General features: G+C 31.9%; 1 protein-coding gene across 2 annotated transcripts; it reads left to right on the forward strand.

Annotated features, from left to right (window-relative positions):
• Positions 1–6,798: 6,798 nt before the first annotated feature.
• On the forward strand, positions 6,799–12,647 carry LOC111396310. 2 transcript variants are annotated; one of them, XM_023022709.1, is made up of 6 exons: positions 6,799–7,018; positions 7,888–8,099; positions 10,054–10,321; positions 10,430–10,503; positions 10,644–10,735; positions 11,940–12,647. In XM_023022709.1, the coding sequence occupies exons 1-6, from the start codon at positions 6,935–6,937 to the stop codon at positions 12,173–12,175; spliced, it is 966 nt and encodes a 321-aa protein (XP_022878477.1). In that variant the 5' UTR covers positions 6,799–6,934; the 3' UTR covers positions 12,176–12,647. The 2 variants fall into 2 exon arrangements, with proteins under 2 accessions (XP_022878477.1, XP_022878478.1); XM_023022710.1 differs by having other exon boundaries at positions 6,801–7,018; positions 10,659–10,735.
• The last annotated feature ends 3,078 nt before the right edge of the window (positions 12,648–15,725 follow it).

Consider the following 15,725-nt stretch of genomic DNA (forward strand, 5'->3'; position numbering starts at 1 on the left):
TTATATTGACTTAATAGTGGAGTGAAAGATATGATCGATGATCGAGATTGACACAATTCCATATCTCGTAATTGATCGGATCATATTGACGAAGGGATTATAGTTTCACGGTAAACGAACGAATTTGGTTTTGTCATACCACGTGACATTTTTCGTCACATGTATTGCCCTGACACATTGCTGGATGTCAATCAGGGACGGCGAGTGTGAATTGCCGATAAATTAAAAGGGTATTTTAATTTATCAATTTTGATTAGATCAAAATAATATTTCACGTCGTTAGGTATCGTGGTCGGAAACCTAATGGGTCGCACACAAAAGAGAATTGGAATATTGCAAATTGCCAATTGGTTAATTTAACAATCGTTGGATAAATTAATTAATTGAATTTGTTATTTATATTCCCAAATTAATTAATTGGATTAATTAATTTACGGACCGGGTTTAATTAATTGAATTAATTAAATATTGAACCGGACCGGGCCGAGTTCGTTTGAGTTTATATCAATACATAATTAGGGTTTGAGGTCCATATGGTTTTCATTATTCTTGCTGGCACAAGAGAAAACCCTAGAAGCTGCAATCTTATTCTCTGTGTGGATCACCGTTGGAGCCTGAACAATTGGACAGCTGTGGTGGCGAATCAAGGTTGATGGAACGAAAAGAAAAGCAAAAAGATTGCAGATCTGGAAAATGTACAATCTTATCGCGCGTTTCAGTCCTTAAGTTTGAATTAGAATCATTTTGGTACCTGAAGTGACCATTTGTGAAAGTTTTAAAAACTTCAGTGACCATTAGTGAAACCGCCCAAAACTTAAGTGACCGTTTATGAAAGTTTTAAACTTCAGTGACTGTTTTGTAATTTTTTGTTAAGTTCAGTGACCGTTTGTGAAATTAATCCTTTTTTGAACCCATCTTGATCTTGTCTTGAGATTTGAAAAAATTAAATTATGACAGGTGGAAGCAAAGACATCCACGCACCTAAAAGACGAGAAGAAAAATCATCAGATGCCCCCTCATCCTTTATTTCTCTTGGTTTCCCTAACGGGGAAACGTTTTTACCCCTCGATTTCCACCACCTCCTTTACCAGTTGTGTTGTCCACGCGACCACCCTATGCCCCTTTCCCTTGGACCACACTATCGGATTCGGATAAGAACATTTTGTCATCCACGTGAAAATCAATCTGATGATTTTAATTAATTAATTATTAATCTTGCTGTCGGCTACTTTACCCAACCCCTAGTTTTGTAAAGATTAAAATCAAAGTTTTAGTAAATTTGATACAAGCTGATTAAGGCCTAGTTTGTTTTTCATTCTTTGGCCCTAAAAATAAAGAATATGACATTTATTCATCACATCAAATCACTATATCGGACTTCTTCTTTCTTGTGTGGATCGATTATATTTTTTATTCTCATTCTTATGAAAATGAGAATCAAACTGAGGCTAAATATATAATTCAAAAATTGTGGGATACATGAAACATGTGGCTAAAATTAATTATTTATTTTAACTTAGATTAACATTTTAATTCGTACCAAATAAATTTCATCAATTTATATTAAAATTTGTTAAAAGTTTAATTTTAATTCTTATCAATCAAACGTGGCTATCCGATGAGAAAATTATTTAGGAAAAAGCCCAGTGTACAGGGCTTTTTCCTACAGGTTTTATACAGGGCCCTCACTGTAGCGAGGGCCCCACATGTATAAAAAAAATTAAGGCGGGCCCCACCAATGTGAGTACCTGTAAAATATCTGACAAAAAAAAGCCCTGTATATGTAGGTTGGTCCAATTATTTATTTGATAAGAATGTTGATTGAACCTTTTTTTTTTACAGAAAATTAGTTTTTTATTTGATAAGAATGTTGATTGAGCCTTTGCCAAATATTGCCAATCAATTTACTCTGATTTTGACATGCAACTCAAGAAATTTTTTAATAACCATTTTACAGAAAATTAGTTTTTTATTTGATGAAAGGCTAAATTAGTAAATTAATACAGCATGAATATACATATTTGCTCTACTATGAATCTTCCCACAAATTTATTTATATTCCTCTCGTTTTTCCTCATCCCCATTTATATTGTTAAAATGACAATGGAAAATTTGACAAAGATTTTGCCCATGAGAAATAGTTATCAACCGTTTTGCTCTTTCTTTCGAATGTGAGCTTCTACCACGTTATCTATGATAATTAAGATCTAGCTTATTTATTTTTTTCCTTATTCAAACACACTATCATATGCTCGAAAATTTATTTCACAATGAGTTGCAATTTGAAAGTAACTTAAATAAAGATTTTTTTTTAAGTACCAGTGAGACGCACGTGCAAGGCACGTGTTATAGTATAGTTGACTATGTAATAGAGTAGATATAAAAAAATTATTTGTGTTAAACATCAATTTACATCAAACATAATCACCCGAATACACTACGGATTGAAATTCATTTCTGCGTTGTAACACTTCTGTTCATAAGAAGCGCGCGCGCGCACACACATATATATAAAGATTCAGACGGTGCATTTAATGTTGGAATGGTTTTAAAAGGAAAATTATAGCAAAACGTTGGCTTTTTTTTTCCCCCTCTAATGAAATGAGTTAAACAAGGTTGTATTGTGGTTAAAAAAAGGGGGAGGTGATTGACATCGTATTCGGTCCCGAAAAAGTCAAAACAATAACTTTAAAAAAAATGAGAAAGACATAAAATAGTAACTTGGCACACATCAATAGGAATGGTGCTAGGGATGTCAAACGAGTCGAGCTGCTCGTCGACTTGGCTCGTGAAAGGAGGTTCGTGGGCAGCTCGGGCTCGTAAAATCACGAGCCCAAGTACGAGCCGAGTGGGCCAGACGGGAGGCGAGCCACGAGCTGGCTCCTGGCTCGTCCTAGTGACCATTCTGGTCACTGAAAAAATTTCAGTGATCAGAACGATCACTGAAATTTATTTATTTATTCCCCCCTTCTTCTACTATAAATACCCCCCTTTCCCCCAAATTTTTTTCATATCTTGCTACTACAAGTCTACAATCCTCTCAACTCTTTTTTATTATATCAATTATCGAGTTTTTTTTTTACTCTCTTGTGCAGTTGAAAGTTGTGTTACAAAATATACAATATCAATTTAATTTTTACAGTATATTAGTTACAATTTCAATTCATCCAATTCTCAATTCTCACAATCTCACTACATTTATATTCATCTAGTTAAGATTTCATCATAAATAATCAAACAAATGGATCAACGCTCATTTGTTGAGAGATTGTGCGATACAGGATGTGAGCCACTGCCACATCATGGAGAATCGCCTACGACGTCGCAAAGTCAATTTTCAAATGAATTTGCCGGTCTAAATGACATACCGATACCTGAAGATGTTCACATTCACGGTCATGGAAGCCACAATCTAATTGATTTGGATGATATTAACGTTCCCGAAGTGAAACATGAAGATGAAGATGTTGAATTAAATATCCCAGATGCGAGGGAAAAGCGAAAGGCCAAAAAACAAGTAAAATGTTGGGATCACTTTAAGTTGGTTTCAACGGGAAAAGTCGTCGATGGTATTGCAAAATCTAAAGCAGTATGTAAATACTGCCAACAAAGATTTGCATGGCAAAAAGGAATTGGTACCACCCATCTCAACCGTCACTACAAAGCATGTGCGGCCAGACATGGATTTCTTCCAGCTGGTCAAACACAATTGCAATTTGGCAGTCCAGACGCCGGTTCTACAACTTCACCCCTATCCACATGGGTGTATTCGGAGGACAATACTCGAACCGGAATGGTGAAATTTGTTGTCGCCACTAAGTTGCCTCTGGCTATTGCAGACAACCAACACTTCGTCTCGTTCGTGAAAGAATATCTATAACCGAGGTACGTCAGGGTAAGTCGAAACACTCTTCGTGCTGATACAATAAATTATTTCAATAATTCAAAACAACAATTAATTATGGATTTGCAACAATATAAGGGTGTTATATCTTTAACTTCTGATATATGAGAATGGGTTAATAAAAGAGCATATATAGTTACAACTGCACACTATATAGATCCACTTTGGTGCATGCATAAGAAAATTATTATTTTTAGAATTATTGAGTTTTCTCACAATGCTAATAATATATATAATGCTATTATTAGTATTGTTAGAGAATATCATTGCGAGACTAAAATTCGATCTTTTCCTTTTGATAATGCTAGTGTTAATAAGGTAGTCATCGATAAATTGTGTAGGATACTTCAACCTGATTTTGGTGGGTATTTATTTCATATTCGTTGTGTGTGTCATATCTTAAATTTAATTGTATAAGATAGTTTAAAACATATAAAGGATGAAATTCAAAGAATTAGGAATGCATTAATATATATTACGATTTCTCCTAGTAGAAAACAAGTATTTGAAGATTTTTGTGCCGAACTAGGGGTGACAACTGCTAAAACATTTGTTAGCGACGTATGTCATAGATGGAACTCTACATACTTGTTATTAAAATCATGTGAAGGTTTCGAAAATTTAATAACTGACTTTTATAATAATATACATGTTAGAAGTGATGACGATGGTATGTTAAATGAATCCGATTGGATTTTAACTTTGAAAGTTAAATGATTTTTGACATCTTTTTATGAGATCATAAAGATTTTATCTGGCGTTTATTATCCCACAAGCTGTATGATGCTTGAACACCTTTATATAATTGCAAGAACATTTTATAAATATAAAAATGATCCTGCTTTTAGTGAAATTTTAATTACTATGGAATTAAAGTTTAGAAAATATTGGGAAGAACTGCCTATATTATTTCGTTTAGCATACGCAATGGATCCCCGATATAATATTTCGGGAGCTAAATACGTAATTGATCAAATCAATAAAGTTTTAAACTTGATACACCTATCACTTATAAGAATTTAGAGTAAACATTATGTGGAATGTATGATTTATATGCGGAAAGAATGTGTGCGAATGTTAGTTGGGTACCCTCTGTTGCACGTACTCCTTCTGCTGAAACTGAAGAAGATGCTGCGAAAATAATGAATTTATTTAAAGGCATTAATAAATTTAGATATGATGCAACTACAACGTGTTCATCTAGTGCCATGTCGTCTACATTTGCATCTCATCAAACATCGATCGAAATTCAAAATGTGATGCCTGCCGAATTAATTGATTACTTTAATCATAATATGCCAACAGACAGAAGACATAACAATTAAAAAAAGTTCGAAGAAGTAATTGAATTTTGGCGAAAGTATGAAAGACGTTGGTCAATTGTTTCTACAATTGCGAAAGATTTGCTGACACCTCCTCTTAGTATTGTTGTTTCGGAGTCTACTTTTAGAGCAAGTAAAAGGGTTTTGACCGATGTCAGGAGCCGACTGAAAGAAGATGTTTTGGAAGCGTTAATGTGCGTGAAGGATTGACAGGACGCTTATTTTCGACTACAAGATAAATACGCTGAAATTGCATGTCGTCAAATAAGTAATATTTGATTTAATTATATTAATCGAAATTTCATTATTTTTTAATCGTTAAATTTAATTTTCTTTAAAAAATTGTACACGTTACAACAAGTTTTTCGTGTACAATTTTTAACTCCGCCTACCTAAAATTGATGTAGCCGATCTCAAACCCGGATAAAAGAAGAGGGTTTATATTTTATTAACTTTAAAAAGAAATCAAAAAAATATATTTTTTGTAAATGTATTTCAAAAAATAATTCGTCTTTATTATATAAATATTTTAGTCTTTATAAAAAGTATTACAATATGAATCATATGATATAACTAAAAAAAATAAAAAATTGTTTTTGTTAAATTATTTTTATTTTTTAACATTTTTATTTTTTAACACTTTTTGTATGGTCAAGAAATCATAGTTTTTTAACAATATATTTTTATTTTTAACACTTTCACACTTAAAAAAATAAAAAAAAGACGAGCCCATGAGCTCGTGGGCCGAGCCGAGCTCGCCCAAACGAGCCACGAGCGCGAGCCGAGCTCGTGGGATTAAGGGCTCGGCTCGACCCATTGCCACCTCTAAATGGTGCCAACACAAAGTCACTCTTTTAAGATATGGGAATAACTCTAAATATTATAATTGTACATGTATTCTCCTAAGCACTTGTACTTAGTTTATATTAAACTTCGAGTGACATGATAAACTATAATAAGTGAAGGGAGATGATGGAAGTTTCAAATCGTTTACATTTGTTGGTAGTTAATGTGTTACGTCATCCGATACTTAGCATAAGTTAAGTACTAATATTTAGGAGACTATTTTCATGTATAGGAGTCCTTGACCTACTACAAATGTAGCAAGAATACCTTATAGTCCTTGTTTGGGCTCCATTTTAATTTTAATACATTTCTTTCTTTCTTTTTGTTCAATCATATATTTTTCAAATAATATTACATTTAAATTCAATTTTTTTTCTTTTTTAACCACACATTTTTCAAAAAAATCCTTTCTCCCCAATCATTTTTTCATACATAATGTAAATTTTGTAATTTTAAGAAAAGTTTGACCGTTTACCCAAACATTACAAAAATAAAGGTTAGGATTTGGTGCTGTCAAAAATTTAGATCTGGACCTATATGCTATAGTTTCAATTGATTGAGGACCCCAACTCTACTTTTTCCATGTAATAAATGACTCCTAATAAAACTGTCGGAATAATTTTAAATATAAGTGAAGTGGCAGGACGTCATTTCCACTAATCTCTTATAGCCGCCCATTCACAGCGCGTAATAAACAAGCACACCGACGCACCCCACCTTTGTCCTTATCCACATCATAGTCCAATTTTCCGTTCTCACTTCGCATCTTCTTCTTTCCATCCAGTCTCTCTATATATACATTTCACGTTTAATCGCATATATAAAACTCTCGGAGAAGACCAAGGGGGTTGCTGCCTTGCCAATGTCTGAACCGTCGTCCTCGTGTAATCTGGAACGGTTCCTGGAGTCAATAACACCCTCGGTGCCGGCTCAACGATTATCAAAGGTTTAATTGATATATATGAATTATTTGGACTTTCCCTTAATTAGAAGTGGTTTACGTTAAAAAGATTTGAATTTATTGTCAGTGGTAATTAATCTGAAAGTTTGCAGATTCTATGGATTTAGCATGTTTTGTTAATTACTTCACTGGCCATGTTTAAATAGTGTTTATTCCAAAGTATTTATTTAGTCCGAACGTTTTAGTTTTTTAACTATTTGTTGAAGTGTTTTTCTGTGTTGTCTAGCAATGTTTCAATAATTAAGAGAAATGTGGTAATATCTATTGAAAATACGAAATTTAGGAACTTTTAATACAGTAGTTAAATCACTTTAAAATGTCTGGCTGTTATTTTTCATATTAATTTTTTACCAATGGATGTGAAAGGTTGAAACTCGTACAACAGTTATATGGATGATCATATGCTTTATTTTATTATGAAACTTCAAAATTTGAATAATGAAAATAGATGGCTAGTGTCTAGTTGAATTGACCAGGTCATGGAGAAAATATGAATTCATCAATTTTTTCTTGCTTTGCCAATTGTTTTGGGTAGTTTACTGAATCAAAATTTTAATGAATGATATATTGAAAATATGACTTCATTAGTTTATTAATGATTACCAATTCTTATGTTTAGTTATTAGAAGTTATTGCAATTTTAATGTTGCTATAGCAACATGTAAGTGATTGTGGCTGAAATATGCTTTGGAGATGGTAAATTTTTCTTGAAGTATGGTAACCACCTCTTTGTTCTCTGAAGAAAATTAGTATTAATTTGCTGACTAATTCAAAATATCATTAGTTTATTGTTACTTCATTATTTTTGGTTAATTACCATGGGTTTGATTCAATCTATTTGAAAATATTAACAGACAGCATTGAAGGAATGGAGAACTAGCAATGAGAATTGTCAACCGTACTTTGTGCTAGCCGATTTGTGGGAGTCATTCAAGGAATGGAGTGTATATGATGCAGGAGTGCGATTGATAATGAATGACAGTGACCTTGTGGTCCAATATTATGTTCCCTATTTATCGGGTATACAATTGTATGTTGACCCTTCAAGGAGTATGGAAAATTCAAGGTACCTTATTTTCCTCCTAGATTCAATTTAGACTATGAGTATAACCAGACCTCATCTATTTGTCAAAAATGTAGAAATGAAAGAAGAAAGAACTACTGGCTTGCTTTTGTGTTTCATTTTATAAGAATGTTAGATGTTCGGATAAAACTTTGAACACATGTAATATTTGCTAGTAAAAGTGCATAAAACCTGTTAGTGATGTGTTCTTGTGCTTGTGTCATTGTAATATCTTTTAGGATACTGTCAATAACAGTGGTTAAATATCTGTTTCTAGAATGACTAGAAGGCAATCGAAAGAGTTCTGGACTGAGGAAGTGTATTTTGGCTTTGCTCAGATTACTTTAGATGGGAGAATTTTAGCTCGTTCCCTTACTACTGGATTTATGGATCAAGAGTTATTCTGATGTTTGACCATGTATATGCTATTAAGGATGTGATTTGATGGGTTATGTGATCATCATTGATTTGGTAGCTCAATCAAGATCACTTAGCGTAAGTGTAAAACAGTCACTGAGTGTAAATGTGTCAGCCTCAGTGTTGCTAATGATGATATTGATGTGATAAAATAATTTCCATTACATTGCCAGGTATAGATCATTTTATGTGTAGGCATGGGTCATGTGCGGGTCCATTTACATAAAAATTTGGTTGTAGAAATACTAGTTTTAATGTATGATCCAGGTTTCATTTCAAACTTTCATTACGTGGATGAGAAGTTTATTTAATTATGAATACAATTTATGAACTGGAGTGCCTGAGGTGAAAATTGGCAATGTACTCATTGCTGATAGAACAGTTACAATGTGTCATCTATTTGAGTTAGTTAGTTAGATTATAACATCACTTGGTTGTGCTAAGATATCTGTTAGGCATTATCTCATCCAACCCCTTCCAATGAGGTTCTCAGTCTTCAATATATAGAGTCGATAACATAGTAAAATAGAAGGAAAATTGCTCCCAGTTTGGAATGTATATGATTTCTGAGAATGCATGCATGTTTTAGCATAGGCTGATCAAGGGGAAATACTTAATAAGGTGGAACTACTAAATTTATATTATAGTGTATGTCAAATCTTTTGCATTCATAAGGATTATCTTGTTATAGGTTTTTTTATTCTCATTTTATTGCTTTTCAATAATCTTTTACTTGTTAAGCAAATAGAAATAAATTTTCAAAAACTAAAAAAAGGGAAATAGAAACAGTGAATCTTTTTTCTTTTTCTCTCTTCTTCTTGTGGTCGACAGATGTATTTTCTCTTCTAGTTGCTCAATGTTCAATCATGGTTGAATCTTTTCCACTCTCTCTCTCTCTCTCTTCTCTCTTCATATCTTATGTTTTGTTAAAAATCGTGTTACTTGGCTTTGTTTGAAGTCCCAGAGATGCTAAGTTGTCATCCTTGAAAGTTGTCATCTTTGATCAATATCATAGTGATTGGAGGCATGATGTGTATAGAAGTTCTTGATAAATATTGTGCATAACTTCATGCATAGATAAAAGATAAGACACTTGCCTGTGTGAAAAGCATAGGTTTCTCCTCTGATATATTGTTCGCCCATTGCGTCTCGATAGCGCATGAAAGCATTTGGTTCCGCTTATATGAATTGAACTCTATGCACTACACAAGCGTGATCCTTTTCCTTTGTTGCAGTTGCGTACTATATTTGCTATCAGAAAAGAAAAATTGCATTTATACGCGTCTTAATTACATGATAGACTTTTTGAGTATGGTGCCTCTATATTTTTTTCCCAATAATCTATTGTTTAGTAGTTTTAATGCATAAGTTTACGCCACAACTTGACCATGTCAACTTGACACTTATCAAATTTATTAGTAAGCATAGCCCTCTTTCTTTCTTTAATTTTGCAATCAATTGATCCACCGAATAATTTCTTCCTTCTGCAAATTTAAATGATTTTCTTTAATTGTCCTGATTATTCCCCTTTATGTAACAGGAGACTTGGAGAGGAAAGTGATGGTGACTATTTTAGGGATTCAAGTAGCGAACAGGATAGATGTAGCTTCAACCATTCAATTGGGCAACGGAGCTATCATCACCAAACAAGTAATAATGCTTGTAGAGTATATCCATTGTCCATGAGAGATCAGGCGTATCAAGAAAGCTTTTCTAGTGATGAAAGCGATTCCGGAAGTTCACAAAGTCGCTTGTTGTTTGAGTATCTTGAACAGGACCAACCTTGTCGGGAACCTTTGGCAGACAAGGTCAGCTTTTGTTCCGATAATTGATGCATGATCTCATATTCTACTTTTTTTAAGCATTAAGGTTTCTCTTCTTTTATCCTTACTGATGCTTTGCTCAAATTGTCACAGATATGTGATCTTGCTCTCCTAAAAATGCTCAGAAGCTGTGATCTACTACCTTCCAGTTGGATTTCTGTTGCATGGTATCATGTTTTTGCCTTATTTATATTTCAATTTACTAATTTACTGTTGCATGGTATCATGTTTTTGCCTTATTTATATTTCAATTTACTAATTTATGTGTAATGTTTGTTTTTCTCATGAAAAAAATATTTATTTGTATGTATCCCATTTATAGGATACCAATGGGACCAACTCTTGAAGATTTGGATGCTTGTTTTCTGACTTTTCATTCTCTTCATACACCTTTACCAGGTTAGTTGAATCTCACCCTCACACACAAAGGAGTTTTAGTGGGGTCTATTCAATCGAGATTTTTGAAGGCTTTTATAAACTTTTTTTAAGTTATGACTTTTCGTGGATTTCGGGTACTTCTATAGATTTATATGAAATTAGTGAAATTTCTAGACTTTCATTTTAAAACTTTTATAGACTTTTGTAGAATTCGGATGACTTTTGAAAACATTCATTTAAAGTAGAAATCACTTGGATTCCCACATAAAAGGTCGAGAATTGATCTCCATCCCGTTCACCCATGTAATAAAAAAATAAGTTACATTAATTAAAATATAAAAAAAAAATTTATATAATATTTCATGTAATATATTTAAAATTTAATGACAAATTAGTCTTTTTTAATATAAAATTTTATTACAAAATTGATCAATTACATAAAAAAATTGGATTAAAAAAATATTACGAGAATTTTTAATAACATTTTTATTTATTTATTTATTATTATTATTATTTTTTGGGTAGAGAGTGAAGCGAAACAATAAAAAAGAAAGAAAAATGGAAAGAGAACAAATATAATTAAGAAGTAGGAAAAATAAGTAATAAACTTTTTGTACTATTTGCTTTAAAATTATTACCCTGAAGACTTTTATAATAGATTTTAAAAGTCATTAAAATTTTGATTATCATAAGATTTTTAGAGACTTTTAAAAAGTTTTAATTAAATATACCGAAACTTTTAAAGACTTTTGAAAAGTATAAAGTTTCTATTGATTATACCAAAACTATTATAGAGTCTTTAAAAATCTCAATTGAATGCCCCTATACTTTTTAAATCCTTAAATGTCTTTAAAAGTATTTAGAATTCTTAAATGAATACACCCTCCTTAGTATGCTCGTCATTATTGTTTTATTTTCTGTTTTTAATCTTAAATTTACATTTTGTCCATTACTATGTCTGAAGCGTTCTAGGTTTTTTATTTCCCAATGGTAAACAGAAGGATAACATGTTTTCCAATTTAGTATATATTGCATGTTGTCTTTCCTCTTAGTTTTCTGATTGCTTTTCTTAAGTCGTCTTGGACTCTTCTCTTCTTTGCATGCCTTAAACTTCATTTAGTCAAGTAACTTCTGAACACTTTTAACTTTCAGCATGATTATAATTGCATTTTGATAGATATCTTCACCGTCCTGTTTTTGATATTTGCCTTTGTTCTATTTTCAGGGTGTGAAACTATACATACTCCACTTGTCTCATATTCAAATGAGAGGGAGGATGGTGTTCCCAAAATTTCATTGCCAGTTTTTGGGCTAGCCACCTATAAATATAAAGTATCATTGTGGACCCCAAATGCAGGATATCAGCGCGAACTGGTGACCTCTCTCCTTCAGGCTGCTGATAATTGGCTAAAATTGCTGCAGGTCAATCACCCAGATTTCCTTTTCTTCAGTAGTAAGTGAAATCTAGATACAGCTTTCCTTCCTGCTAGGGAAACCATAAAACTCTGCAAGTAAGGTTGCTGGTTGGTTCTCTGTATTGTTATGCTATTATTGACTGTTTTTAGAATGGATATAAATCGAAAAGAAATAAAAAAAATGGATATAAATTGAAAAGAAAAAAAAAAAATGGAAATTGCTGCAGAAAAAGGGGGGGTCACGAATTCTGAAGAATGAAGAAAGCATAGAAAAAGTTCTGAGATTTATGGAAGTTGAAGGCTGGTATGCAGCACTGTGGTTGTTTTACGGTTTGTTTTATAGAACAGTCAATTTTTTTCTGTCCTGGTGATTGGTTGTAATTTATTTCTGCACTTTTGAGGGGATTTTGGTAGCAAATGATATCGAGTGTAAGGTTTGGCCTCCCATGGCATGTACCCCGACTCTGTAACTTCATAACGATATATGTAGGAGGTTAATAAAATGATGTTTAGGTATATCACTATGTGCATGCATCATATTTATGCCGAAGTTTGTTTTTTTCTCTTGAATCTGTGCTTCAATTAGAATTCAGAATGGAAGTGGATTTGTCCTGATAAGCAGTTTTAAGCCAAGTCAGTATATATACTTTTTGGTTGCATTGTGAGCATAGATTCTTATATTTTTAAACTTTTGTTTTTCAAATTCTTATCTTCATCATTTCATTAATCAGCACATTTCGTCCTTGATTATGATTTCTGTAAAAAATATTCTGTTTGAGTGCTTTAAAATGATGGAAAATAATTTGTCGCACTTATGTTTTATAGTTTTTTAAATATAGGGAAAAAAATCATTTATACCATATTAATATATAATAATTCATTTTATACTATTAAATTCAGATAATAACCCAAAATACTTCAAACCCCCAAATGAATCCCAAAAGTACTGCAAGTTAAACTTTTTCCAATGCTGTGAAAATGTGTGGCATTAAATTCAGTAGCAAAACATATGGAATTCAATTTCAAAATTAATTTAGTTGCTACAATAATATTGAAAGAGGAATTGAGAATATCCATCATTGGCAATCATGTCATAATGATTACATTGAGGTAATCCTAGTGTTTGACATTCAACGAGAGTCGAGTAATGCTGTGCTCTTAATTTTCGTGATTATCATGTCCATTTAATTTAATTACATTAATATTATTTTTATTTTGTGTTGACTATCTATGTTGTTGTAATGGAATGTAACTTGGATGTTCTAAACAATCAACTTGACTAGTAATTCTAAATCAAAGATAAATATAATTTCATTAAATTTATAATATATTATGTGATATTTATACTATCTTTATAATTAGAATTGGAATCTAAACATTTGCGGTAATAACCTATTTTCTCCTTTTAATAGTAAATTGATTTAATATTAAATTGGTTGGCATCTATTTTAGGCGTGAATTTTCGTTAATGGAGCCAATTAAAAGTTTAGATGGTTTGTTGACATCTAAATTTAATGTGATTACTGAATTCCCTGGGATTAATTCTTGATCGTTCCTCTCTAAGGCCCAATTGTGATAATTGACAATTCTTGATTTCACGTTTATTAATTAGTTTCCATTCTTTTTTTACAGTGGCTTTGATATTTTTACTAAATTAAATATGGCCCTTAATCCGAATTTTGAAGTTAACAATTCAGCATATACTTCTAAATCACAGTATTTTTAACTAGTATCTTGCAAGGATTTATTATGTTCTTTTAAGTAATTCATTTTGTACGAATTTTTGAATGATGCATAGGATAATTGAAATATTGTTATCCTCTTTACCAAATTTCTCTTTCATAGTTAATGATCATCGTTATCTTGCTATCTTTTATCCTTAAAATGTTAGTGTATCCTTATCCTGAACTTAATATCCATAAATTAATGTAGTAGATATAATGTAACCAAACAGTACCTTATGAGTTAAGAATGTTTTTAACTTAAAATCTAACTTTTACTCTTTTCTACAGTTTTAATTTACAGTTCGAGCATATAATTGAGATCTAACTTAATAGACAAATGTTATGGATCATGTTTAAAGAGTGAACTTTAATTTATTGAAGTTTCCAAGTAAATGGTTATAAACTAGGGCGACTAAGGACTTTGCCACTGACCTTTTTAAAAATAAATTGTCAAGGACATCATGTAAGTAAACCTCCCTTTATCTTCATGGCACATGATATTATTAAATGTATGAATGTGTTACATAAATTTGCTTTTATGTGAACATGATGTTTAATTATTACGTTTTATATTATAAATGTTTCATGCATACTCATGCACGTAAATGCATCAATAAGCATACACGAAGTTTCAACAAATACAATATTTTCAAATGTCATGACTCAATGAATGTTTAAAGATATGTATCCTGAATGTTTTTTTTACAAGATGTATGTTTATGCCATGAAAATGTGAGTGGAAAATGGGGCCCGGGGGATTGGCGCGTATGACCAATGATGAATGATAAATATTCAATGTTAATGTTAATATTAATTGATTTGCGGTACTATTGGTAGAATTCGATCGGGTTCCAAATAACATGTCCCACTACATTCTGATTGACTATAGGGGATACATCAATTGAGCTCATGGCATTAATGTTTTTAAATAAATGAAAGAATGGGAATTCATATTGAGAAATGTCTTTTGTTTTAAAATAATGCATATGCATATCATCAGTATGCATCATGTGCATGGGTTTGCTTACTGAGCTTTAGCTCATTTCGCGTTATCCCTCCTCATTTTTAGATGATGAAGATATGATGATTCGAGACGACTATTTGTGATGAGACGGACTCGGTACTAATTCATTCAATATTGATTCAATTTGAAATAAGTTTAACTCTTAATTTGATTATCTTATATCTTTATTAAATATAAAAGTTTTCTAAAGTTCCTCCCTTAAGTGAGGGTCATTAATATTTTTATGATGAAGAAAAATTTATATTCAGTATTCCGCATTTATGGTTCAAAGGGGAAATTAAATGATAATACTTTCAAGTCTACGTAATTAGATTTAGGGGTGTTACAATTCGTGACTCAGAATTTCTTCGCAAAATAACTAGAGGTAGTATGTTCATATCAAAATTTCTAGCCAATATTACCGTAACTTTGGATATTCCATTTCCATATTATCTATGTTTTTGAATTTCATTCCTTTGTGCCATTTTTCGAAATGAATGTGATTCTTGACTAGTAACAATTGAATGATCATGGGTTGTTTACTACATCGATGTAATTTAACATATAACAGACCTGTAGCACAGATTGAACTCTATGTTTTGCATATCACAATCTCTACAATTTAACATCCGCATAATTTCATTTTGCCAGAACTCGAATTTTTGCACTCCGTTGACCTTTCGCGCGATATCTTGCACAAAATTGTTTTTCACCAATAATTATTGCATAAAACTATTATTCACCTCTGGTTATGGAGAAGACAATTTGGAAGATATCGAAGATGCGAAGGAAGAAGGATCTTCATTTGTAATGCTAGAGGGAGACTGATTACCCAAAAACAATTTTTAGCAAGCTTTTTGACTATCACA

This window comes from Olea europaea, chromosome 6, assembly GCF_002742605.1.
Source record: "Olea europaea var. sylvestris chromosome 6, O_europaea_v1, whole genome shotgun sequence".
Taxonomy (NCBI): Eukaryota; Viridiplantae; Streptophyta; class Magnoliopsida; order Lamiales; family Oleaceae; genus Olea; species Olea europaea.